Here is a 26,503-nt window from a genome sequence, read left to right on the forward strand (position 1 = left end):
AATATCTGAGATAACAGTAATAAAGAATATTGTGAATGAAATAAATAACAAACTGATAAGCATGGAAAGCAGAATTACCCAAGCAGAAGAAAGAATCTCAGAGCTTGAGGACCAAAATATAGAACTAACCCAAACTCTCAAAAACACAGAAAACAAGCTCAGAAAGACAGAAAAAAACCTTCAAGAGATGAGCGATTACTTCAAGAGACAGAACCTAAGAGTAATTGGCCTTCCTGCGACAGAAAGAGAGATAGAGACCACACTGGAACAAACCTTCCATGAGATCATTCAAGAAAACTTCCCTTATCTAAGCAATGATGCAAAAACTCAAACACAAGAGATTCAGAGAACCCCTGCAAGACAACAAATGAGAAAACCAACTCCTAGACACATAATAATTTGCCTAAACAAAGTAGGCATAAAAGAAAAATTCCTAAAGGCAGCAAGAGAAAAAGGTCAGATCACCTACCAGGGAAACCAATTAGAATAGCAGCAGATTTATCTACAGAAACCCTGCAGGCTAGGAGAGCTTGGAGCCCTATCTTCAAAGTCCTAAAAGATAAACAATTTCAATCAAGAGTAACCACCCAGCCAGATTAAGCTTCATCAGCGAGGGATAATAACCAAATTAGACATACATAAAGAGGATCCCCAGATTTCACAATGTATTACTTTCTAAAAATGTTGTGGCTTTGTTTTCATATCTTATTGCTTTTCAAATTATTAATCAAATTTTGAAAAAATAATGTAAAAACATATTTTCCCCCTTTTTTTAAATTTAAAGATGTGGGGTACGATTCAGGATTAGGTATACAAGTGGTCATCATACAGATAAAGTTTGGGCCTTCCTTTGATCCCTACTTTGCCTGGTTTGAGATCAGATACCCTTATTGATGTTGTGTTTTCCTCCCCACTCCCAAAAAGCATATTTTCATATACCATGGGAAGCTTGTCTTTTTTTTAAATATAAAAAAATTCTATGAAATATCTTTTTTTAATTGACAAATTATAATTGTGTATATTTTAGGGTAAAATGTGATGTTTTGATGATATATATGCATTATAGAATGACTGAATCCAGCTAATTAACACTTATTACCTCACATACTTATGTTTTTAGTAGTTTGAACATTTAAAAATCTTGAGGCAATTTTGAAATATATATTACATTATTATTAACTATAGTCTCTGTACCATGCAGTAGTTCTCAAAAACTTATTCTTCCTGTCTAACTGAAACCTTGTGCCCGTTTGACCAACATTTCTCATCTGTGTGTCCTCCTACCTACCCCAGCCTCTGACAACCACCATTTTACTCCTATGAGTTCAAATTTTTAGATTTCACGTATAAAAGAGATTGTGCATGATCTGTCTTCCTGTGCCTGGTTTGTTTTACTTGGAGCAATTTCCTCCAGGTTCATCTATGTTGTTGCAAATGACAGAATTTTCTTCATTGTTAAGGTTGAATAGTATTTCATTGTGTATATATGGCACATTTTCTTTGTCCATGTGTCTGTCAGTGGACACTTAAGTTTATTCCATATCTTACCTATTGAAAATAATGCTTCAGTGAACATGGGAATGCAGATAGCTCTTCAATATCTGATTTTAATTTGAGGAGTACAAATTCAGGAGTGGGATTGCTGGATTATATGGTTAGTTCTATTTTTAGTTTTTTGAAGAGCCTCCCTATGGTTTTCCATAATGACTGTACTGATTTATATTCCTTGCAGTGTCCAAGGGGTCCCTTTTCTCCACATCCTCGCCAACACCTCTCTCTGATAACAGCCATCCTAACAAGTGTGGGGTGATTTTATTTCTCATTGTAGTTTTAATTTGCATTTCCCTGAAGATTAGTGATGGGAAAGTTTGTGTTTTCTAATTGGACCATATGCTCCATATTATTTTCTAACTGTAATTTTGCATCTGTTCAATTTTCCCAGCTAAACCAAAAGAAGGAGGAAGTAGAACAAAAGAAGAATGAGTATAACTTTAAAATGAGGCAACTAGAACATGTGATGGATTCTGCTGCTGAGGACCCCCAGGTACTAATCAGAGAAAGAGTACATTTTGGGAGGAATAAATCATTTTGTGAATGATAAAAATTTGAAAATGACTAAGACCAGAGCTTTGTCTTTTTAAAGAAAAAAGATTTTTGTTCACCTTCCATTTGCTTCTTACTTGATAAAAGTACCCATTTTTTGTCTTCCTTGGATAAGGAATAATACGTCTAATAGCCTCAATGTTTTCTATGTGCTTGGCATGTCCATTTGAAAGGAAATCTTTATAACATAATTGGGTATTTGGTTGAGATATAATTTTATTTTAGAGTCCTAAAACACCACCTCACTTCCAAACACATTTGACAAAACTCCTGGAAACACAAGAACAAGAGATAGAAGATGGAAGAGCCTCTAAGACTTCTTTGGAGCACCTTGTAACAAAGCTAAATGAAGACAGAGAAGTCAAAAACGCTGAAATCCTCAGAATGAAGGTAACTGGGTAATTTTTTTAAAGTAAAAGTTTAATTTTCTTTTTAAAGAGATGGAGTCTTGCTATTTCTTAGGCTAGCTTTGAACTCTTGGGCTCAAGTGATCCTCCTACCTTAGCCTCTTGAGTAGCTAAGTCTACAGATGTACACCGTTAAGTCCAGCCAGTAAATTTAATTTTTTAAAAATAAGTAGCACACAAAATTCAAAAGGCACAAAACTGAAAGTTAAACAGAAAAGTCTTCCTCCTACCTCTGATACCAGTTTACCTAGTTTGCTGTCCCTGGAGGCTCCCGTGGCAGCCAGTTTCCTGTAGAGCTTTTCAGTACATGCATGACCAAGTCTGAGCATTCTTTCCCTGCCCCATTTGGTTTTTACACAGTGATATCATATTATATAGGTTGCGTCAACTATACCGTAATCAGCGATGAGGGAGAGAGCCTGTTTCCTTAAACCTTACCTTGGGCTTTCCAATTTTTCTCAGTGTAGTTTTAAATTTTTAATTTTTGTATTAGGAGTAAAATTTAGCATTTTTTGGTTTTTTGTTCTGTGAACTATATCCATTACCCACTTATCTGTCATTAGACTTTTTCTTATTGATTTATAGGCATTTTTTATATATTAGAGAGCTTTCTTTTAGTCTGTGATAAATTTAAAATGCTTTCTTGTTTACTGTTTCTTTAAGCTTCCTCACAGTGTTTTTACCCAGTTACTTGGGGGTGTGGTGTTGTGAGTGGTGGGATGTGTATATGGCCTAGGATGGGAGTGTGTAGAAGAGTGTCTGGGGAGGTGGTGTGTAGGTGTGTGGGAGTAGGGAGGATTTGATGCTCTACAGAAGATAACATTTAGCCTGTGAAGTCATTGCCGTGCAGTGAGTTTTTATTTATGAACACAAATTGCTCACATTACCCAAGTAAAGTATTTTAAGACTGTAGCATCAGTTTTTTATTTTCATTAGACTATTAAATAGAATTAAATTGTTGAGAACATTTATCCAAGTAGAGACTGTCATCTTTTCACATAAGGAACTTTAATGAATTAAGTGATATTGATAAGAAATTATGTTAAGGACACTGGATATGATCATGAATCACCATTGTAGGTCTCTAAGAGCTTGTCCCAGTCTTCTTTATCCAGTGATACCCAGCATGAGATTCTGTGCACAAGAGGAGCTTAAAAGAGGAATACTTGTCTTGATCATGGCCTTTGAGAGCTAAATAAAGCATACTATAATATATTTTTTGAAAAGATGTGACTTGTTATGCTATTAGGAGCAGTTGTGTGAAATAGAAAATCTACGCCTGGAGTCTCAGCAGTTAAGAGAGAAAAACTGGCTCCTGCAAAGTCAATTGGATGATATTAAAAGACAAAAGGACAGCAGGTAAGAAATAGCTACCAGAACTCTGTGGGCAAAATCTTGGCCTGCCTGGGTGTAGTTAAAAGAATAAGATTGGAATTGGCTTCAAAATGTGTATGATGTTTTCCACTAATCCAGGAAATGCTCCATTGATTGATATTGAATCAGGTCTGATCTGTTAACTGTTGCATTTCTCTGCAGTGCATTTTTGCATTATTGAGTTTGTTGTAAAGCTGCTGAAATGGATTTAAAAATGTGTGAAATACTTGAACCAAACAACTTCTGTTTTAAAAAAATTTTATGGAGTAAATAAAATCAACAAGACAAGGCTCAGAAAGCCCTGCAAAAAAAAAAAAAAAGAGAATTTCCTTCCAGTTGGCTTTGCCTCATAACTCCTAGTCCAGGGAAAGCTGTTGGGCAGAACAGGAAGAATATTCTTAATATTTTACATAGGAGTATTCTCTTGACTTTAGGCATCTGTGTGTGTGTGTGTTTTACCTTCATCTAAGGCAGTTTTCTAATGCATTTGCTAATGGCACAGCATAGAGTCAGGGGCAACCACATCCAGACTTATGTCTTGTCTCTGACACTTAAGTTATGTGATTTGGGGCACATTTTTTAAAAACTCTTAGTTTCTCAGTTTCTTAGCAATAAAATGTGGAAATGCTAATTTCTTCACAAGGTGTTTTAAAGATTAAAAATAACACATATAAAGTAACAGTTACAGTGCTTAGTTGTGGGGTGTCATTCAGTAAAAGGTAGCTATTAAGTTACACAGTAGAATTATGATTCTGCATATTGCTAACTTGCTGAGTGAGGGATTGAATATGAAAATGGCCTATAAAATTTATGCAGGAAGTTGAACTAAATCAAAGGGGAATCTCTTGGATAGAAACCTTCCCAAATTGAGGTGTCTGCTATTTGTATTGTTGCTAGAAAGTCTTTAACAGAAGCTTGCTCACTCTGGCAGCTCCCCAGCCCTGTCCAGAAGTATCCCTGCGATACACTGTTCAAAACCTAAATGAGACACAGATATTTGAGGATGGTAATGGTGAATGTGCTCAAATCTTCCTAAATGGTTCTCTTCAAATTTTAATGAGTATCAGAGGTCTGATTTAGTAGGACTAGAGTGAAGCCTAGAAATCTGCATTTTAATAAGCAACTCCCTCCCCTTCTAGGTGATTCTGATGCAGGTAGTTTACAGTATGCTCACTTAGTTTTCATGTGTTCCGTCTGTATGTCCATTCATATTAAAGAAAAGTCTTGTGTTTAGTATGCTGTCTTTTATCAACAGTTAGTATGAGCATAGAACATAGGACATTTCCAGATGATTTGTTAGACCACAATTAAAAACTATATTTCAGAGATTCATTAGTTTATTACTTCTGTCTATGGATACCACCAAGGAAGCATCGTCAAGATCTCTCTTCCAGCCGGGCTCAGTGGCTCAGCCTGTAATCCCGCGCTTTGGGAGGCTGAGGTGAGTGGATTGCCTGAGCCCACGGGTTCGAGACCCTCCTGGGCAACTTGGCGAAACCTCATCTCTACGATAAATCAAAAAAATTAGCCGTGCGTAGTAGCGCATGCCTGTAGTTCCAGCTACTTGGAAGGCTGAGGTGGAAGGATCACAGGAGCCCAGCAGTTCGAGGCTGCAGTGGCCAGGAGCAGCCACTGCATTCCAGTCTGGGTGACAGAGTGAGACTCTAACTCAAAAAAAAAAAAAAAAAGATCTCTCTTCCAACTGTTGTCATGTCTATGTCAATGTCTCTTAATTGCCCAAATAGCTGCCTGAATAGCTATTAAAGCTCTTTGTGGGACCGTTGAACTTTGAAACAACCAATTAAAGTCTAAGGAGCCATTTTGAGTGATGAAGGATGCTCACAGATGTTGTGATAATGAGAGATCCAAACACCAAGGGCTCTGGGAGCTTTGATTTGTCACATATGTCACCGTGGTGGAGGAGGATGCAGTCATGAATCAAAGAGTTGTAGAACCAAAGAGGATTCTCAAAGACCCTCTGAACTGTGAAAAAGATCTTTGTTGGTGGTATTACAGAAGATACTGAAGAAATCACCTAAGAGATTCTTTTGAATAGTATGGGAAGATTGAAGTCATTGAAATCATGACTGACTGGGGCAATGGCTAGAAGAGGAGCTTTCCTTTTATAACTTTTGATGACCATGACTCCATGGTTAAGATTGTCATTCAGAAGTAACATGAAGTACGAGGGAGATCCCCTAAAACCCCAGAATTTATTTATAAAAATTGTATATTTATTCTTACACATTTAAACTTGTCACCTTCAAATTATTTTTTGTTTGATGCGGTATGCCTATGGAGATACTTTTTCCACTATTGCCTTCTAGTGCTTCTACCATTTTTTTGTTTTCACTCCCTCCACATCAGCAAACTGTTTCCCTTTGAGGACTTTTTTTCATCCTGGGAAACCAAAAAATGTTGCTCAGGGCAAGATCAGGTGAATAGAGCAGGTGGGGTGTGGTGGTCATGCTGTTTTTGGTCAAAAACTCCTTAACACTCAGTGTGGTGTGGGCAGGTGTGTTGTCATGGTGGAAGAGCCAGTCACCTGTTTGCCACAACTTGGGATGTTTCTTCCACAATGCAGCCTCTCACAACAATGCTATCTGGTACACTGATGCCAATGGTTTCCTAAAACACTTATCTAGCAGGCAAAGCCTATACTACAAAGGATCTCCGTAAGATAATTCCAGGTTGTTTTGGGTCCCCCCTGTACATGGCCACTACAGTGAAGTAAGGCAAGCCTGTCAAAGAAATAAATGGCTAGTGCTTCATCTAACCAAAGAGGTTCATCTAGCCAAAGCTAGTGCTTCATCTAGCCAAAGAGATTAAAGTCGTTCTGGAAACTTTGGTGTTTGTCATGGATATGGTTTCAATGGAAATGACAACTTCAGTGGAAATGAAAAAAATGTAGTGGCCATAGTAGCTTTGGTAGCAGCCATAGAGGTAGTAGATACAGTGGCAGTAGGGATGGCTATAATGAATTTGGTAATAATGGAAGCAATTTTGGAGGTGATGGGAGCTACAGTGATTTTGGCAATTACAACAATCAATCTTCAGTTTGGACCCATGGAGGGAAGAAACTTCGGAGGCAGAAGCTCTCTCCCCTAGGGTGGTGGAGGCCACTATTGACCAAATCAACTATGAAACCAATATAGCTAAGGTCTGTGAAAGTTGCCAGTCCCAAATGGAGTCACTTATATCAAAATCCTAACAAAATGGAGTCAGGAGACCATAAAGAAGAAGCCATGACTCACACCTGTAATCCCAGCACTTTGGAGGCCGAGGAAAGAGAATTGCTTGAGCCCAGGAGTTCAAGACAAAGACACCAGACTAGGCAACATAGTGAGACCTCATCCCTGCAAAAAAAAATTGTTTGAATTAGCTAGGTGTGGTGGCATGCACCTGTGATCCCAGCTACTCTGGAGGCTGAAGCGGGAGGATCACTTGCGCCCAGGAGGTTAATTACTGCAGTGAGCTGTGATTGTGCCACTGTACTCCAGCCTGGGCAACAAAGTGAGACTCCAATTTAAAAAAAACCTTTTACTTTGCATACCTATAACATATCTTATCACAAGAAATTCTTGTAGTTCCCACATGCCTAATCCTGCATGTACCCTGTAACAGAGCTTAGTACAGGAATGCCTCAGGCCTGCAGTATTTCAGTGAAGTGCCTGCACCAAGACAGTTGCCTGGCAATGATTGTCTCCACCAATGAACAAACGCCAACTCTTTCAGTAAGCTCTGTGACCAGTGAATTTTTATTTCAGGGCGGCTTACATGGTCTTTTTCTCTTGTCTTTAAAAGCATCCCCTTTGGCTCAATACCCTGTGTATACCTATGGCCCACTATAGCTTGCGTACCCTAGAGTTGCAGTCCTTCTACTGTTCCCAGACAAACTCATTTGTCCTGGAGAGCCTGTCTTTCTGAGTTTCTTTTTAGGAAGTTCCAGCAGCAGCAGTAACTGACAATGGCAGAAGATTTTAATTACTGCTATGAACCAAAGCTTAGCGCACAGCCAGGCAAGTAACAGGGAAGCTATGGGTTGCAAAAGATTTGTGAACTCAGCCAAGCAAAGTGGTGTCAGGGTCTAGCTGCTACAAAGACACATGTTTTAGACAGTACTCTTTTTTTTTTTTTTCCTTGAGTCGGAGTCTCACTCTATCACCCAGGCTGGAGTACAGTGGCACATTCACAGCCACCCCAGCGATGCCCTGCTGGGCTCCTGCAATTCTTCTGCCTAAGCCTTCCAAGTAGCCGGAACTACAGGCATGCGCTACCATGCCCAGCTAATTTTTAAAAATGTATTGTAGAGATGAGGCCTTGCCAAGTTTCCTGGGCTGGTCTTGAACCTGCGGGCTCAGGCAATCCCTTCGCCCCGGCCTCCCAAAGTACCAGGATTACAGGCTGAGCCACCAAGCCCAGCCAACAGTACACATTTATAGGCAGAAAACCAAGGACTGTATGTGTAACTAATTGTATAATAGGCTATTTTAGTTTCTGTTCTGTGGAAAGTGAAAAGCAGTCCAATAAAGAGTTGTAAGGAATTTTTTTTTTACACTCATGCTGTTGATTGTTAAATGTAATAATTGATCATGATGCTCAATAAATGTCTTTTTTTTTATATGTATTTCCTAACCTCATGTTCTTTATATGAAGAGTAACATAGAACGTAGACCTTTTTTGTGAAAAACAGAAAGGGGGTGAACTATAGTCCAGGGGCCAAATCCAGTCTACCACCCTGTTTTGTAAATAAAGTCTTATTGAGACATAGCCACACACTATTTTATTTAAATATTGCTATGGCTGCTTTTGCACTATAATAGCCAAACTAAATAGCTGAGGCAGAGATCATATGACTCCCAAAGCCTAAAATATTTATTATCTGGTTCTTGGCAGAAAAAAATTGCTGATCCCTGGATTAATGATTTTTGAGTGTTTTCTTCATTGAGGTCTCATTATCATTTTTGAAGGCTGCCAGGTTTGTTAAGGGAAAGAAAACTTACTGTAGAGTCTGTTTTTCTTCAAGAAATGGTATTCTATTCACCAGTGGGAGAGAGATTCCTAGAGAAGCCTATGACATTCAGGCAGGTTCTCCACGGGAGATGTCTCCCTGGTTTAGGGCTGCCCACAGAAACTCAACTTATTAATCCTGGTCTGGTCAGGCTAACAGAAGTGGATGTGTCATCCAGAACATAATATTCTTACTGTAGATGTGTGAGCATTCCCTTTTCATGAAGACATATCTGGTGCTTGAAGGAACCTTTCCTGATTTAAACATACATGGGAAACCAGAGTGGTAATCAGAAAATGCCAGCTGACTATGGAATCCAAGCAAAGGGGGAGTCAGGGGCTCCACTGGCCAGGCCAGCCTGAGGCTCTAGCAGCCCTTCCCGTCCTGCAGACGCCCCCTCCCAGCTGATCATTCATACCAGGCTCTTCAGCCTCATTTTGCACACATTTGACCTTTAGATGTTACTACTCTTAACTAAGTTTCTACTTTACTTTTCATCAATCCTTGGTTAGATTTCTCATCTCTGCTCATCTTGCTTTTGTACTGGGAGGAATCCTGAGCTCTGGGAAGGTCTGTTTGTTCATCCCCACATGTTGATCACATTTATCAACTGTGCTAACTTGATCCAAGCACCATAGAGTTAGCTTTTCTTTGCACAACTTGGTATTGCTGCATATACTAGATATGAAATTGAAATGTGAATATCCTTGACAGTGTTTTCTATTCCCCCATCTATTCAGTGATCAGAATCACCCAGACAATCAACAGCTGAAGCATGAACAAGAAGAAGAAATCATCAAAGAAAGACTTGCTAAAGTATGTTTTTTATTTTTATAAGTTTCTTCTTGTCTGAGCAATGCTTTTATAGTTAGTATTTGTGGTTATGCATTTTAGAAACCATTTTACTATTGAAATTTTTGGCTTTTCTGCATTCCCACGGTTCTGTACATTTTCTATCAGTATTTAGACATAGCTGAGAATTAAGAGTGAATTTGTCTTCATGCCTAGATGGTAAGTATACACTGTTCAGCATATTCACACATATAATTCTTCATTTGAAGCAAGTAGCAAGGCCTCTTTGAGGCCTTAGAAGGCACAGTGCATGAAGTCTTGTAGTAGGTACTTTATGTGTATGTAGCTGGGATTGTAGAAAATGATATTTGTTTTATTAACATGAAGGAGAATGGGCTGGTTTCTTTCAAATTTTTCTTTCAAATTTTTTTTAGCTATATTATTTAAGAACCTAACTATGCTTTTCTCTTTTTTTTTAAATGTTATCATAGAATAAGATTGTTGAAGAGGTGCTGAAAATGAAAGCAGGGTAAGTATATTTTGTAATTCAAATTCTTGATAATCTTTTTCTTATTCACTAAAGAGATGAAATTACAAGGAAATTTCTTTCCTTCTGCAGTAATGTTAACATAATAGATGTTTACAGATTATTTTCCTGACATGACTTGCTGAAGGGATTTCTCATGTGAAAGCCACTCCAAAAGAAATCTCAAAGAAATAAGTGCCAGGAAAATCTTAGCTTCCTTTGAGGGATTGATGGGTTTTCTCCACATGGACAATGAGAACAGTGTAACTGACCAGGTTTTTCCTTTTGATTTCTGCTTCTGGTTTCCTCTAATTTAAAAAGTCAAGGCCTTCTGAGACGCATAGATTGATACTCTGATTTCTTCTGGTCTAGACCTTGGGTGTCTTTATATATTTTCTGAAGCCATGGTTTTAATTTATTCATATTAGTTTTTACAGCCTTACAAATTGCCTCATTCTTTGATGAACAAGGTATACTATGTTTTCTATCAAGATAAAAATATCCTTGTTAGCCAAGCATGTTGGTGTTCATCTGTGGTTCTAGCTACTTGGAAGGCTGAGGTGGAAGGATTGTCTGAGCCCAGCAGGTCAAGGCTGTGGTGGCCATGAGCATGCTGCTGCATTCCAGCCTAGATGACAGTGAGACTCTTGACTCAAAAAAGAAAAGCAATCTGGTTGATATTAACAAATAAAATGATAAAACACCATTAGAAAGATATTGGACTCTTTGGATAGATACTTTTCATCAGGAATAGAGGTCCTCAGACATTTTCCCTTACTATACCTCCTAAAAGAATTATGAAATGCCTTATACCCCTTGCATGCTTTTGAAGTTGACTGTACAGCTAAAATTTTTCATTATAAGTTTAAATTATTGGAAAAGTAGACATTCTGGCATATTAAAAATGGTGATGTTTGAAAATAAAGCTCATATGGTTCTTTTAACAATATTCAACTCATTCATCTAATCACTTAAAAAAATACATGAATAAGCTGGGCTCAGTGGCTCATGCCTGTAATCCCAGCACTCCAGCCTAGGCAACAGAGTAAATCTCCAATTCAAGAAAAAAAAAAAGAAAAAGAAAAGATGATTGAGTCTAAAACTTTACACTCTTTTTTCTTTGAATTGAGTTTTCATTCTACATCCTGCAGAATTATCTCCAAATTTAAAATTTTAAATTTTTCATTAATTACTCTATCATGCTACTTAGCAATGAACTATGTATACAAATTGAAAGCAATTTATTTTAAAAAACTTAATCATGTTATATTTTTTCCCAGTTGAGTTCTCATTACAATTATTATTGATCAAAGTAACAAATTTATTGTAAATTTTTACAAATAATAATAGTAGGAAAATTTTAATGAAAGTGCATCTCTTGGTCGGGCTTGGTGGCTCAGCCTGTAATCCCAGCACTTTGGGAGGCTGAGGCAAGTGGATTGGCTGAGCCTGTAGCTTCGAGACCAGCCCAGACAACTTGGCGAGACCTCGTCTCTACAATAAATAAAAAATTAGCCAGGCGTGGTAGTGTGCACCTATAGTTCTGGCTACTTGGAAGGCTGAGGCGGAAGGATCACCTAAGTTTAGCATGCCACTGCACTCCAGCCTGGGCAACAGAGTGAGACTCCAACTCAAAAAAAAAAAAAAAAAAAAAAGAAAGTGCATCTCTCAATCCTAATGCTTTTTATCATTATCATCATCTTATCCTAATGCTTTTTCTTCAGTTAGCTCATTCTGTTATACTCAATTCTGGAGTGAGACGGGACTCATTATCAATTCTATTCCTACTTTCTGCTTTTATAGATATAAATGCTGAGAAACCATATTCACATAGTAAATAGCAATGTAAGGAGTTTGTTAGAGTACTCTAATCCAATTATTTGTACTCTAAGTTCATATGTTAAAAATTACATAATGATCCACCATCAAAAATTCTTTTAAAGGATCAGCTGACAAAGATCACCCAACTTGTGAAAGATTTGATATTCAGTTGTTGAGTCATTTGCTTCATAGAATCAAAGAATATGCATGTGAAAACAACCTTTTCTTCTACAGATGAACAATTCAGAGACCCAGCCAATTAGCAGTAAAGCTAAGGCAGAAACCTGGATCACTCATAGGATCTTTGAGAATTCAGCTATATACTTGTAGTTAGTAGAATTACGACTATTTTAGAAATAATATTCATTTGAGATCTTCTAACAAAAAGAAAAAGGTATTTAACTTGGCATGTAGTCATAGTCTGGTAACCAAGAGTCTTCAGTGATCTTCTGTCTCTGGAACATACAGGAACCTACACTTCACTGTGGGCAACCAACAAATGGCACACGCTGATTTTTTTTTTTTCCTTTTCTTTTCTTTTTTTTGTGTTGGAGTCTTTCTGTTGCCCAGGCTGGAATGCAGTTGCACGCTCACAGCCACTGCAGCCTTGACCTGCTGGGCTCAGGTGATCCTTCTGCCTCAGCCTTACAAGTAGCTAGAACTACAGATGCACGCCACTACACCCGTCTAGTTTTTGTGATTTATTGTAGAGATGAGGTTTCACCAAGTTGCCCAGGCTGGTCTTGAACATCCAGGCTCAGGCAATCCTCTTGCCTCAGCCTCCCAAAGTGTTGGAATTACAGGCTGAGCCACTGCGCCCAGCCCTGATTTTTCAATCCCAGCCTATGGCAGCAATTGTAAACATTATGTTTCCATGTATATAAGTGAGGATTGTTTTGTTTTTTTTTTTGAGTTGGAGTCTCACTCTGTCACCCAGACCGGAGTGCGGTTTTCCGGCCACCACAGCCTCGGCCTGCCGGGCTCCGGCAATCCTTCCGCCTCAGCCTTCCAAATAGCTGGAATTACAGGCATGAGCTACCACGCCCGGCTGATTTTTTTTTATTTATTGTAGAGATGACGTCTCGCTGCCCAGGCGGGTCTCGAACCCGTGGGCTCAGGCAATCCACTCACCTCAGCCTCCCAAAGGCGCGGGATTACAGGCTGAGCCACCGAGCCCGGCTAAGTGAGGATTTTTTAAAAGCTACATGTAACCAAATACCAAGCTAACCATGGTACAGGAAGGAGATGTATAATTTCAAATAACGAAATCTGGAGGTGCATTGACTCAGTGATGCCATCAGAGACCTAGATGTTTTCCATCCTTTTGCTTCAGGTACTCTTGTGTATGGCCTCATGGAGGGCTGCTACAGCCCCAAACATCATATCCCACAAGAGTATTAACAGCTTGCAGTGAGGTGGGTTTAAAGAGTTTTCTTTTGTCAGAAGCCCCAAAGAATCAGCTTTTGTCTCCTTAGCCAGAATAGGCGCACATGGGCACACCTTCAAGGCAAGCCAAGAAAACCAGTATCTGGCAGTAGGGCAGGGATAAATAACCATGCTCCTCTTAGAACAGTCATTATTTACCCTTTGGGAAATGGATGTGCTTCTATCTTCCACCTAGCTCCCTCAAATAAAATTGAATTTTTATAAACAAGGAAGAAACGGAACTGGCTGTAAGCTGCCATGCTGCAGAAACTTTGTCACCAACTAAGCAAATATGCAAAGCAAATGCAGAACAGTTGTAAATGAACTAGAGAGCACCAGCTTCTTCCCCGCACTGTCCTTCTAAGTTCCACAGAATGGAGTCTGAAAACAACGTGCTAGCCTAACTTAGTGTATTAAATTCTGTGTGTTACATAATTCCAATAATCAACATTATATTCAATATGCATTGTAAAACAAAAAACATTTGTTAGCCGGGCTCGGTGGCTCAGCCTGTAATCCCACACCTTTGGGAGGCTGAGGTGAGTAGATTGCCTGAGCCCACGGGTTTGAGACCCACCTGGACAGTGAGACCTCATCTCTACAATAAATCAAAAAAATCAGCTGGGCGTGGTAGCGCATACCTGTAATTCTGGCTACTGGGAAGGCTGAGGCGGAAGGATCGCCGAAGCCCAGCAGGTCAAGGCTGCGGTGGCTGGGAGCAGCCACTGCACTCCAGTCTGGGTGACAGAGTGAGACTCCAGAACTCAAAAAAAAAAAAGTATTTGTTTGGGGAATATTATAGGATTCAGATAATTTTATAAAGTCACTGGAATTTATATAACATAGTAACCTTGTCTCTTATGGTTTTTTTTAGTTGATAGTTGTATAACTTTGTTTCTTATATTTCTTTTCAACTGATAGCATATAAAGCGTATAAATTCTAAATAGTACATCCCTGGAAAAATGACTAGCGTCCCAGTATCTGAGGACCAGTTTTTGAAATCAGAAATGATTAATATGTGGGACATTGAATAAACCATGCAGACTGTAATGACACTTAAATTACATTTGTTCCACATGGGCTGAATCGAAAAGAATGTCATTCTAAATTTTTATTACTGAAAAATGGCTTGAAGAGTTTTCCAGTATGAAAATCTTGAGTAAAATAAAATTTTTAAAGGCCTACTTGATATGCAGCACTTGCTGTCTTTTGCCATCATCAAGGGAGGGCTGAAGATGAGTGATTTACTCTCAAATCAAAATTCTGGTTTGGGGGACAAATATCTTTGTGAGTGCTGTTTTGTGATTATATTCCTTTAAAATGCTATAAAGTGACATTTATTCTTATAGTCTGGAAGAAGTCCAAAGTGCTCTTCACAAAAAAGAGACAGAATGTCTTAGGATGACTGAGGAAATTGAACGAACCAGAACTTTGGAGTCTAAGGCATTCCAGGAAAAAGAACAACTAAGATCAAAGCTGGAAGAAATGTATGAGGAAAGAGAGAGAACATTTCAGGTGCCTGTGTTGGTTTTTCTTGGTACTTAGAACACTTAACCGAAAAGAATTAACTAGCCAGTGTAAAACTTATTTCTATGATTGGGTGTCCTTAGTGCAGCATTTGTGTGGTCACACAAGCTGGGATTCTGGACTTTCGCTTCCCGTGCTCTTGGAAGGCAAGAAATCATGTAATTTTAAAAGGAAAATTCAGAACTGCTTCTCATTTTTCCTTACTCGGATTGATTTACCTGCAGGAGATGGAAATGCTAAGGAAGCAGGTAGAGTATCTTGCTGAGGAAAATGGAAAGTTGGTAGGTCACCAAAACCTACATCAGAAGATTCAGTACGTAGTACGGCTGAAGAAGGAAAATGTCAAACTCACTGAGGTAAACTCTGAGAATTATCTGAATAAATTCATTCTTGTTTTAAAAAGGTTTATCTTATTAAAACTTAAGATTGAATCAGTTAACTGCTTATTTCAGGAGCTTCCTAAATTCAAAGAATGTTGATCATTGCTATTCTAATTGCTATTCAGTTGACTAAATTTTCATAAATGGCAGATTCTTGTTTAATGTTAAATAGTGTGCAAATTGGCCAGGCACAATGGCTCATGCCTGTAATCCCGGCACTTTGGGAGGCCGAGGTGAGGGGATTGCCTGATACCACAGGTTGGAAAACAGCCTGGGCAACTTGGCAAGACCTCATCTCTACAATGAATCAAAAAATTAGCCAGGTGTGTAGTTTCAGCTACTTGAAAGTCTGAAGCAGAAGGATCGCCTAAGCCCAGCAGGTCGACACTGGGATGGCCGTGAGCCATGTAGTGAGACCCCAACTCAAAAGAAAAAAGGTGTATAAATTAAAAATTCTAGTCCTAATTTGAAATACATACTTAACGAATGCCAAGAAGAGTAAGACTTCCTGTAAGAATAAGAGCCTTAATTTTTTTTTTCTTTTATTACTTCCTAGGAGACAGAAAAGTTGCGTGCTGAAAATTTATTTTTAAAGGAAAAGAAAAAGAGTGAGCCTTAAGGATTCTGGTCAACTACCTAGGAATCACCTTGTCTGAAGATTTTTTTTTCTCTTTTATAATAGGACCTACTCTTGCCCACTTAGAGCTGAATTTAGGGACCTTGAGTATTAAATGTGTTTAGGGTGGTAGTGGCCCTCAAGTTTCTAATGAACATTCCATTTTATATGCCCTGTGACAGTCAGCAGTCTGCTATTAAGTGACTGCCACCCACTTCAAGGCTTTATTAAATCAACTGTAAATGCTGGAAGAACGTCTTGTCTTTTTTAAAAATAAAAGCCTGCAGCTAAGGTTTACAGTAGATACTGGCAAGACCATTTTTTTCTTAGATTATGCTTCTGTGATTTTTATGGAAGATCTAACAACATGGTGGTTTGCAAACTTGAAGGAGCTTGATAGCTGATTTAGTAACTTGTATAAAAAGCAAACTTGTTAATGTAGATTATTCCTGTATTCTTACTTTATGTATCCTGATGAGCATTTTATATAACTGTAAATAAAGTCATTTTTCAATAAAATATTTTTAAAATAATAATTAAAGAGATTTATGTTGTTCTCTCACTTGTTCATTCACTTGTTCACTAGTCATCAGTGATCAAAGCAAATAAAAATGCCTGCCCTCAAGTAACTTCTATGTATCAGAACTTCATTCTTTTTTATGAGAATAATATTCCATTGTAGGGATATACCACATTGTCCATTCACTAGTTGATAGACCTTTGAGTTACATTAATTTGAGTCTATCGTGAATAATGCCATTGTAAATATTTGTGAATAAGTCTTGGTTTGACATATATTTTATATCTCTTGAGTAGATGCCTAAGAGTAGAATTGCTGGATTATCTGGGAAGCATGTGTTTAACTTTTTAAGATGTTGCCTATTTTCCAAGTGTACCATTTTCAATGTACCATTTTATATTCCCATGAGCAGTGTGTTCCAATTGCTAATGACAAATGCTGCTGAACATTTTTCCAGACTATGAAATACTACTTAGCGATAAAAAAAGGGACACACTGATACATGCTACAACATGGATGAATTTCAAAAAACATGCTAAGTGAAAAAAACCAGACCCAAAGACCACATATTGTATGCTTTCATTTATAGGAAATACTCAGAAAAGACAAAATTAGAGAGGCAGAAAGTAAATCATTGATTGCTTGGGGATGGGAGTGGGAATAAATATATGCGCCCAAGGGAACTTCTTGAGGTGGTAGAAAACTTTGTGGTAATGGCTCTACAACTTTAGTAAATTTACTAAAAATTGAACTGTACATTCAAAATGGGTGAGTTTTGTGGTCTGTAAATTATACTTCTTTTAGCTAAAGCTGTAGGAAAGCAACTTTAATTAAAGCATAGTTGAACTCTTAAGGAATAATACTAAATCCCTAAGGGCTGGAAATGAAAAAGGAGCTTAAATTTGATGTAAGGTTGCAAGCAAACACTGCAACTGGCTTACAGATAGGAGGTGGAGCTGGATGCAGTGGCTCACGCCTGTAATCCTAACACTTTGGGAGGCAGAAGTGAGGATTGCCTGAGCCTAGGGATTCGAGACCAGCCTGGGCAACTTGGCAAGACCTCATCGCAACAATAAATCAAAAGACTAGTTGGGTGTGGTGGCACAGGCCTGTGGTTCCAGCTACTTGGAAAGCTGAGGCAGAAGGATAGCCTAACCCAGAAAACTGAGGCTGCGTGGCCGCGAGCATGCTGCTGCACTCCAGCCTGGGTGACAGAGTAAAAAACTTCAACTCAAAAAAGAAGAGATGGAATATTGAGGCTGGAAATCAGGTCTTATCACTTGTATTAGCCTAGGACTGCCATAACAAATGACTACAAACTGGGTGGCTCAAAACAGCAGAAATTTATTTCCTCACAGTTCTGGAGGTCAGAAGTCCAAAAGCAGGGTGTTACTAGGTCCATGTTTCCTCTTAGAGCTCTAGAGGAGAATATGTTCCACGCCTCTCTCTTGGCTACTGGTGTTGCCAGCAATCCTTGACATTCTCCCGTATGTCTCTTTCTCTTCGTATAAGGCTACTAATCATACTGGATTAGGTCCCACTCTAATGACCTAATCTTAACTTGATTACATCTGCAGTGTAATCCAAATAGGGTCACATTTCCAATCCACATTCACAGGCATCAGGGGTTAAAACATCAACATATCTTTTCAGGGTACATAGTTGAACCCATAACATCACTCATAGCAAGGAAAGAAAAGGCAGTAGATCACCTCAGGACAGGGAGTTAGAACCGAGATTTTTGCAAAAAGCCAAAACCGAGGAGTGCAGGGATCTTGTTTTAGGCATCTAGGTGACTTTGCTGCCTGAAATAGGGCCTGGCTCAGTATGTGCTCATTTGTTTGAGCAAAACAAAGAAAAGGTGGAGAAATGGACACAGTTAAAAATATTAACAATAATAAAGAGGCAAGAGTAAGGCTAGATAGAAAACAATAGAAGGCATTACTCCATAGGTCACCACAGACCTCACTTGTTCCTACTGTCTTACACCAGGGACTTTATACTTTTAAATTTCTCCTAAGCCCCTAAGGCCTCTTAAATTGTGACTTCTTAAAGGTGATGGGGCATTTGAAAGGTTATTCCAGAGCTCAGCAGGTCATTTTTTGCTCATAAGCCATCTTTGAGGCTTGTTTGAATTGATTTTTAAAATAAATGTGGGTCGGCGGGGCCGGAGTGGGAGGCCGCCATGCTGCTGTCCATGGTGTCCCTAGCCAAGAGCAAGTCAAAAACCATTCTGGTGAAGATGGTGAGCCAAGCTGGGACTGGGTACTCCTTCAACACCAAGAGAAGCCGGCTGTGGGAGAAGTTGATGCTCCTGCATTATGATCCTGTTGTGCGCACAAAAGTTCTCTTCGTGGAACAGAAAAAAGTACGCTCCCTTTAAACAATGGATTGAAACTGAATTTGATTTATAAGTGAGAAGACTGAGGGCAGGAACACTGATTCAGAAATCCTGCAGTGTGGAATAAAAGGAGAGGAAGTGGCACAGAATCGATTTGAAGGCCATTGTGGAGGGAAACAATGGGTGAAAGACAGTCCTTCCTATGAGGACAGATGCCATGGCATCACATTTATTTATCTTTCTGGATACGTTTATAGCCCTTAATAACAAATATCAAAATAGCCACAAAAAAATAAATAAATGTGGGCCGGATATTCCTTCCCCTCCAGACTGTCCTATTTCACGCAGTTCTAGATACTTTACTATTGGCAAATTTGAGGTCTGTGTATTATCATTTTTAATCTAAACCATAGTCTTTTCAAACACCTGTAGCAAGGGCATGAGCTGGTCACGAAAGAGAAGACACGTATGGCTGGATATGCCCTGACAGAGCCTCTGGTAGGAAGGCAAGTATGTTGCAAGGCACTTAAGGGGACTGTAGGGAACAATCATTTAGAGCCTTGATACTCAGTGTGGTGCTCTGACCAACAACATTGGCACCATCTGGGAGCCTGTTAAAAATGCAGAACATGAGCCGACCGTGCTGGCCTTCAAAAGAGGTCTGGATTAAAAAAAAAATGTGGTACATACACACGATGGAATATTGAGCAGTCATAAAGAACAAAATCATGAATTTCACAGCAATCTGGATGGACTTAGAGCCAATAATACTGAGTGATCTTTCAAAGAAATAAAGAACTGAGTATCACATGTTCTCACTCATAAGCGGACCTTGAACAATTATAATACTATTAAGAAAAGGATTGGCAGTAGTGGGAAACTGCCAGGAGGGGGGTCGGGAAGCAGGATGGTGGTAGTGGGAATCTGCCTGGGGAAGCAGGGGCACACCTCATCAAAAGGGTACCTGCATAATGAACATTTGTATACCTAACCCTGAATTGTACCCCACATCTTTAAAATTAAAAAAAATTTAAGCCGGGCTCGGTGGCTCAGCCTGTGATCCCGCGCTTTTGGGAGGCTGAGGTGACTGGATTGCCTGAGCCCGCGGGTTAGAGACCCGCCTGGGCAGCAAGACCTCATCTCTACAATAAATCAAAAAATCAGCCGGGCGTGGTAGCGCGTGCCTGTAATTCCGGCTACTCGGAAGGCTGAGGCGGAAGGATCATCGGAGCCCAGTAGGTGAGGCTGCGGTGGCCAGGAGCGGCCACTGCACTCCAGTCTGGGCGACCGAGTGAGACTCCAACTCAAAAAAAAAAAAATTTAAAAGAAAAAAAGCAGAATCTCTGTCTAGCTCCAGACCTAATCAGAATGCATCCTAACAAGATTCCTAGGTGATCTGTGTACACAGGATAGCTTCTAAGAGGCAGAAATCACTTCCCAACAGTGTTTGAGGATGGTGTCAATTCAACCAGCATCACCCTGTGCTAGGCAAGGGGGCACTGGAGAAGAAAGAAGGTGTAGTCTCTGCTCTCAAGAAGCTTGCAAGCTCGCAGAAGCAGAGCTGAACAATCAGAGGAACAACACAGGACTGGTGTGAAGGTAGGGCAGTAGCAGAGACTGCTTTACAGAGAAGGTGGTACCAACCTGTACTGCTAGTAAAAGCATCATCTGTTGTAAGAAAAACTCATTTTATATTCTTCACAACATGTACAGTTGGTTGATGCAACACCACTTTGATTTCCTGAAAGTTTAAAGTAAGGTAAAAGTTTTCAGAGGACATCATCTTTGGCCTGAGGTTCACACAGCTCTTTGCTTAGTGGATTGGTGCATCGAGGCCTGAGTCTCAATTTCCTCATCTGCAAAATGGGACACTATACCATATAGGAGTTACTGGAGTTATCCATGCATGAAAACTTCCCAAATGGAAGATAAAAAATGCTGCTGAGCAGTATGTTTACTGTGAAATCCTTTTGGTTTTTATTTATTTATTTTGAGAGAGCAGGATTTATTGAGAGGGCAGAAAAGCTCCCACAGTGGAAGGGGAGCTGAGGGGGTTGCCCCCTTTTTGTTTTCTAAAAAAAGTGTCATGCCAGGCACCGTGACTCAAGTCTGCACTCCCAGCACTTTAGGAGGCCAAGGTGAAGGGGTGGCCAGCCCACGGGTTCGCGGACAGCCTGGGCAACTTGGTGAGATTTCATCTCTCAATAAATCAAAAAAATTAGCCGGACATGGTAGCGCGTGCCTGTAGTTCTGGCTACTTGGAAGACTGAGGCAGAAAGATCACCGGAGCCCAGCAGGTCGATGCTGGGGTGGCCTGGGCATGCCACTGCACTCTAGCCTGGGCAACGGAGTGAGACTCCAACTCAAAAAAAAAAAAAAAAAGAAAGAAAAGAAAAAGTACTCTTATTAACAGTCATTTTCCTATAGATTAGAAGTAATACTTTATACATTTCAATAGCACTTTATTTTAAAGAAAATGTGCGGGGTTTTAAGGTTTTGTTTTATTTTATTATTTTTTTTGGAGACATGTTGCCTTGGCTGGCCTCAAGCAATCCTCCTGTCTCAGCCTCCCAAAGTGCTAGGATCACAGGTGTGAGCCACCGTGCCCGGCCGGAAATGTGCTTTTAATGAAAACATTTTAAACATATAAGTACATAGAAAATTAGAAGTAGCATTAATCTTACTTAAGTGACTATGGATGATTTATTTTCCTCTCACCGCTTATCCATATTTTCTCAATTTTCTATGATTAACGTGTTCCCCATCTGAGGTTTTAGATTTGTCTGAGGCGCCGGCTTCTCTCCGTGGAGGTCAGCGCCCTCTGCCAAGCATCGCTCGCTTCTGCCCTTTTTAAACTGGAAGGGGCAGGCGAATCAGTCGCGGTCTTGTTAAAGTGCAGGTTGCCTCACTGTGCCTGGGGCGGGGCTTGGGATTCGACATCTTTAACAAGTTCCCAGGGAAAGCCGACGCTGCACCGCCCCGAGTGGCCGTAAGTAGTTCACATTCTATCACAGCAACCACAGTACCAGTCTCGGCCTCAGGCGTCTGGAGCCCGCGTCCTGCTCAGCGCAAAGACCTCCTAAACCGTAGGCAGGAGGCCACCGTGCCCCGCCCCCTCCGAGACCACGCCCCAATGGGCCTGCGTGAGCGCCCATCACGTGATCGTCACGTCACGTGAGGCTGCCATCCAATAGCGGTGCGCGTTCAGCCCCGCTGGTAGCCCGTGAGAGGACCCGAGGCAGCCGGCATCATGGCCGAGAGGCCGCGGCCCCCAGGCGGCGCCGTGTCTGCGTCTGCCTATCCCGATACCCCGGCCGAGTTTCCCCCGCACCTCCAGGCGGGTGCGATGCGGCGCCGCTTTTGGGGCGTGTTCAACTGCCTGTGCGCCGGCGCGTTTGGGGCCCTGGCCGCCGCCTCCGCCAAGCTGGCCTTCAGCAGCGAGGTCGAGCCCGGGGCGCTGCTGTTGCTGTCGCTGCTACTACGGGCGGGCGGGGCTGGGAGGAGGAGGGCTCTGCGGGGCTCTCGGGGTGGGGCAGGTAGGGGCGCAGGGCGCTGTCGCCACCCGGTCAGCCCCTCCGCCAGGTGTCCGGGCCGCGGCGCTGTGTTCAGTTGGGGTGGGAGAGCATCCTTCGATCGAATCACGCAAACCCTCGTCCAGTGTAGGCGGTAAGAGACGGGGACTGAGGCCTCTTCCCTTACCGGGCACTTAAAACCTGTTCTCCGATTGGGCTAGTTCGCTCTCGGGGAAGACCTACACCTACATCCACCCTCTCATTTTAAGACTCTTGTGCCCGAGCATTTGTCTCCACGTGACTCTTAAGGTGAGAAGCCTGTTGCCCATTTCTTTTCTCCGTAATTAACAGGTGTTCTGACCAGTCTACCCTGCTGCCAGGAATATTGGGAGTTAGGGATGCCCTTGGCATAGGGAAATAAAGCGTCGGAGCATTTCTTTGATGCGGAGAACCCCTAAACTGCCTTCCCGTGTGTGCTAAGGTGTACCCCTTTGCCTCTCCTATTCCGAGTCATAGGAATAGGAGGCCCTCCTTCCTAGAGGGCTTTCATTGCATCTGCAGCCCAGGGTTGGCCCCTAACCTGGCCATTAACAGACTGATTATCTAGGTTTAAGCCTCCTTAGGGCTAAACCAATGGGATATGCCATATTTGAAATTAGCATCCCATTGGGTATAATTCTTGGGGTAAGTGGTCTAAAGTAAAATGAGTGACTCTGTGGGCTGTGAAGTTTTTTAGTCATGAACCAGGCCTTCATAACCCTTTTTTAAAACAGGTGCCACAGGTCCATACAATGCTTTTGTGTAAATTATAACAAAGCACCTCTTCCTCAAGACACTTGATGTTCAGTTGCTGGAAACTGTTATGAGAAATAAGGATGATGTTTAGATGGGCCCATTCCACTGAGGAAGCAGCCTTGTCTGCAGGCAGGTTTCTAACTCATTGCAAAACAAGGGGATTTACATATTCTTTGTGTAGGAGGCTTCTAAAAATCCCCTTCTCAAGACTTTCTCCTTTAAAAAAAGAAAGAAAATTTTCTGCAGATTCTCCAAGGGTTGCCTGGAATCGTCAAATAGTCTCAGGTGGTGTTTCCCCATGGGCTCGAATCCTGGTGGCTCTCACCACTCTGGCACTTTAGGCAAATTACTTAATGTTCCTGGTTCTTTTTCTGTGAAATGCATTTAAGGAATAAATGAGAATGCACTTAAAACACTTAGGGCTTAGCACAGAGAACTCAGGAATACTCAGAGGGCTGCTGGGAGTGGGCTGTAATTTGCACAGGAGTAAGGCGGGAAGGGGATAGACATGGCTTTACCAAATCTAAAGTAAGGATTCCACCCCTGACTTGTACTATGTGCAGAATAACAGCTACTTGGCACTCTGTGACTGATCAAGCATTGGTCGTTGTAGGACCAAAAAGGGACTGGTGTTGAGAAGGAAATACTGGTTTAGGGTTAGCCGTTGCTTCTGAGGTCACAAGGCCGGCAAGGTAGCTAAATAAGTGTCTTCTCTGGGTTTGTTTCATCTGTGAGATAGGTCTGCTGCCCACTGAGGATTAAGTGAAGCTCTGCACAGGAATGCTCTGAAGCCCTCCAGGCTGTGTTGAGATCTCACAGGGGCCCGGTGTGCTGTGAGGGTTGCTACAAGTCACTGCCCAGGGTGGGCATGGCTGCAGTGACACTTTTCTCCTGCAGGTGAACACAGGCCTACGCATCTTAGGCATTATTGTGATGTTCAGCACCAATTCTCTGATGTGGACCTTCTTTAGCCGTGGCCTCAGTTTCTCCATGTCTTCAGCCATTGCATCTGTCACAATGACATTTTCAAGCATCCTCAGCTCGGTGAGTAGCCTGAGCTGTCCTAAACCTGGCTTCTGGGTGAGTTGTCCTTGGGTAACCCTTGCTTTTCCAGATAAGGGAAAGGACAGAAACTGAAGCAGAGGGTGGGCTGTGACTTGACCCCTGAATGGCTGCTCTTCTATTCGTGGGGTGAATCTAATTCTAATCATGGAAGAATTCTCAAGTTAGATGGCAATGCAGCCTGACTGTAAGAAGTCTACCTGCTTACTGTCCCTCCAAGGTGAACCCCTCATTCTGAAGTCTCTGTGCAGCCTAGCTGTCTCCTAGAAGTCTGTGCACTTGAGCATAAGGTATGGAGGGTTGAGGTTTCTGAGACCTTTCTTCCTCTATAGTGTGAGGTGGACAAGGTGGAACTGAGCCCAGTGAGTCCTGAGTTGAGGGAGGAAGGCCTTGGTAACCCTACCTGGGTCAGTAATAACAGGTACCAGCTGTATCTACCTGCTGGTCTCTGCTGGGTCTTCTGTGTACATTGCTGGAGTCCAGTGCTGTGAGAGAGATAAGGAAGTGAATGGAGTGACTTGATGAAGGCAACAGCTGGGTTTCAAGTCCCAGGCTTTTGGCCCCAGGCCTTTTCTTTTGGTCCCTTTAGGAAGGGAGTAAGCCCCAGAGGAGTGAGGTTGTCACTCCCTGATGAAGTTGAGTATCTTACAGCTGTCTCTGACCCACAGGCCTTCCTGGGCTTTGTGCTGTATGGAGAGTGCCAGGAAGTCTTGTGGTGGGGAGGAGTGTTCCTCATCCTCTGTGGACTCAGCCTGATCCACAGAAAGATTCCACCCACCTGGAAGCCCCTTCCACACAAGCAGCAGTAGTATCAACTGGCTGGATGGACCAGCTGGAAAGATCATGATGGCATGCAGTTGGCATGTGGGACTGCTTCCAAGCGTGCAGCTGGCCTTCCAGCAATCAGCCAAAGGAAGGTGCAGGACCAGCCAGGTCTTCAGGCCAGCCCTGCTCACGAGGGAAGCAGGCCTCTGACGGAGCAGCCTTGAGGGTGGATAGCTCTGGCTTCTGAGGAGAGGTACAGCAGTGGCAGTGTTCTGCCTGAAGCATTCCTGATCGTCTGAACAGTACTTTTGATTCTTATGCTCCCAGCCAAGTGAACCTTGGCAGAGGCTGGAGATCCTGAGGTTGCTCTGCTTTGTATATGGTACTTGAAACCACGCTGTGATTGTAGTCTTGTTGCCTAACAAAAGCCAGTCTCAGAACTCTAGAATCAGTGACTGGTGGGGCCTTCTGACAACTCCATGCTTATGTGTCAGACCATCTGTGTCATACTTATGTACTATGGCAAGAGAAGGAAAACTGGGTTAATAAATTCTTTTTTTATAAGTTAAAACTGCCAAGTATGGAGTCTTAATTCTTCCCTCCCTTTTGGAGTAAGAGGAAGCAGCCAGAATTAGTTGAGTCCTGGTGTGGAGGCTCTGCCCAGCTTTCCCCTCTCAGCATGGCTCTCAGGTGCTCTGCTGCCTGCCAGAGCCCCATCTTGTGTTTCCTTTCCAACATCACGCAGGCCAGAGCTCTCTGAATTGAGGGTCTGTCCATCCTCCTGGTGCTCTCAGGGAGAAAAATCTGACTTATTAGGAAAGAAAAGTGGCCCAGAAGTATCCCTTCTTCCCCACCGTCCCACCCTTACCTTTAGGTCTCTTCTGTCCTTTGCTTTTCTTTCCCAGTTCGCCTTGGTCCCTTTGTGTTTTACACAGCATGATGACATTCCTAGTTCAAAATGGTCTGTGTGCCACATGCTGCCTTTGCACTCTGGCACAGAGCTTCAAGCCAAGCATGTGGCTGCCCCATTCTCCCCAGTGCTCCCCCAGAGTCTTCCCGCATAGTCTTCATGCATTCCTTGCAGTTGAGAGGGATCTGGGGGGAGTGAAGGGTCTTTTCCAGACCTCTCCTCCCCACCCATGTAGCACCTTCACTCCTCTCCACCTAACTCATCTCTGCACGGTCAACAGAATGAGTCAGTGTCTAAAACTGTACCATGGCTCATTCTGGTTGGGATCGGCCCTAGCCCACCACTCCAGCAAGAGTTCTCTCTCTCAATGACACCTTAGCACCTGCCTTCCCCACCCAACCCCCACCACATGAGCCCCTCCCCTCCAGACATCTGCATCTCAGCCGTCCTCAAATCCTCTGTATCTGTTCCTGCTTGCATGCTTTTGTACTTGCTCTTTCCTTTCCCTTGGGTTCCCTTCACCTTTATTTCTCCCTGGAAAACTCGTGTTCTTTCCTCAAAACCCTTGAGCTCTCCACAGGGGCCAGCACAAAGCTGTAACTCACAAAATGTTCA

General features: G+C 41.8%; 3 protein-coding genes across 4 annotated transcripts in view; all 3 read left to right on the forward strand.

The window, feature by feature from the left end:
- Positions 1 to 16,504, forward strand: part of KIF15 (kinesin family member 15) — a 77,531-nt gene extending 61,027 nt beyond the window's left edge. For both annotated transcript variants that reach the window (XM_008071372.2, XM_008071373.1), the window contains 8 exons: positions 1,943 to 2,044; positions 2,329 to 2,493; positions 3,760 to 3,869; positions 9,636 to 9,711; positions 10,179 to 10,216; positions 14,810 to 14,975; positions 15,212 to 15,343; positions 15,924 to 16,504. In XM_008071372.2, coding sequence (XP_008069563.1) covers positions 1,943 to 2,044; positions 2,329 to 2,493; positions 3,760 to 3,869; positions 9,636 to 9,711; positions 10,179 to 10,216; positions 14,810 to 14,975; positions 15,212 to 15,343; positions 15,924 to 15,986 — 852 coding nt within the window. In that variant the 3' untranslated portion in view covers positions 15,987 to 16,504. The remainder of the gene's footprint in view (positions 1 to 1,942; positions 2,045 to 2,328; positions 2,494 to 3,759; positions 3,870 to 9,635; positions 9,712 to 10,178; positions 10,217 to 14,809; positions 14,976 to 15,211; positions 15,344 to 15,923) is intronic.
- A 2,184-nt stretch (positions 16,505 to 18,688) lies between these two features.
- LOC110596803 (39S ribosomal protein L33, mitochondrial) lies at positions 18,689 to 18,886 on the forward strand. Its single transcript, XM_021719195.1, has one exon. It carries the CDS (start codon positions 18,689 to 18,691, stop codon positions 18,884 to 18,886), a length of 198 nt encoding a protein of 65 aa, XP_021574870.1.
- Positions 18,887 to 22,089: 3,203 nt separating this feature from the next.
- Positions 22,090 to 25,549, forward strand: TMEM42 (transmembrane protein 42). The gene is made up of 3 exons (XM_008071374.2): positions 22,090 to 22,286; positions 24,049 to 24,195; positions 24,882 to 25,549. Exons 1-3 carry the CDS (start codon positions 22,095 to 22,097, stop codon positions 25,020 to 25,022), a joined length of 480 nt encoding a protein of 159 aa, XP_008069565.1. The 5' UTR covers positions 22,090 to 22,094; the 3' UTR covers positions 25,023 to 25,549.
- Positions 25,550 to 26,503: the final 954 nt, after the last annotated feature.

This window comes from Carlito syrichta, unplaced genomic scaffold, assembly GCF_000164805.1.
Source record: "Carlito syrichta isolate Samal-C Ts95f unplaced genomic scaffold, Tarsius_syrichta-2.0.1 Scaffold314298, whole genome shotgun sequence".
Classification (NCBI taxonomy): domain Eukaryota; kingdom Metazoa; phylum Chordata; class Mammalia; order Primates; family Tarsiidae; genus Carlito; species Carlito syrichta.

What these genes read in the sequence shown, in the direction of transcription:
- LOC110596803 (XM_021719195.1), top strand. Translation starts at nt 18,689, where the DNA reads ATGCTGCTGTCCATGGTGTCCCTAGCCAAGAGCAAGTCAAAAACCATT.
- TMEM42 (XM_008071374.2), top strand. Translation starts at nt 22,095, where the DNA reads ATGGCCGAGAGGCCGCGGCCCCCAGGCGGCGCCGTGTCTGCGTCTGCC. An exon ending in AGCTGGCCTTCAGCAGCGAG is followed by an intron (nt 22,287 to 24,048) that starts GTCGAGCCCGGG and finishes TTTCTCCTGCAG; the next exon opens with GTGAACACAGGCCTACGCAT. An exon ending in TTTCAAGCATCCTCAGCTCG is followed by an intron (nt 24,196 to 24,881) that starts GTGAGTAGCCTG and finishes TCTGACCCACAG; the next exon opens with GCCTTCCTGGGCTTTGTGCT.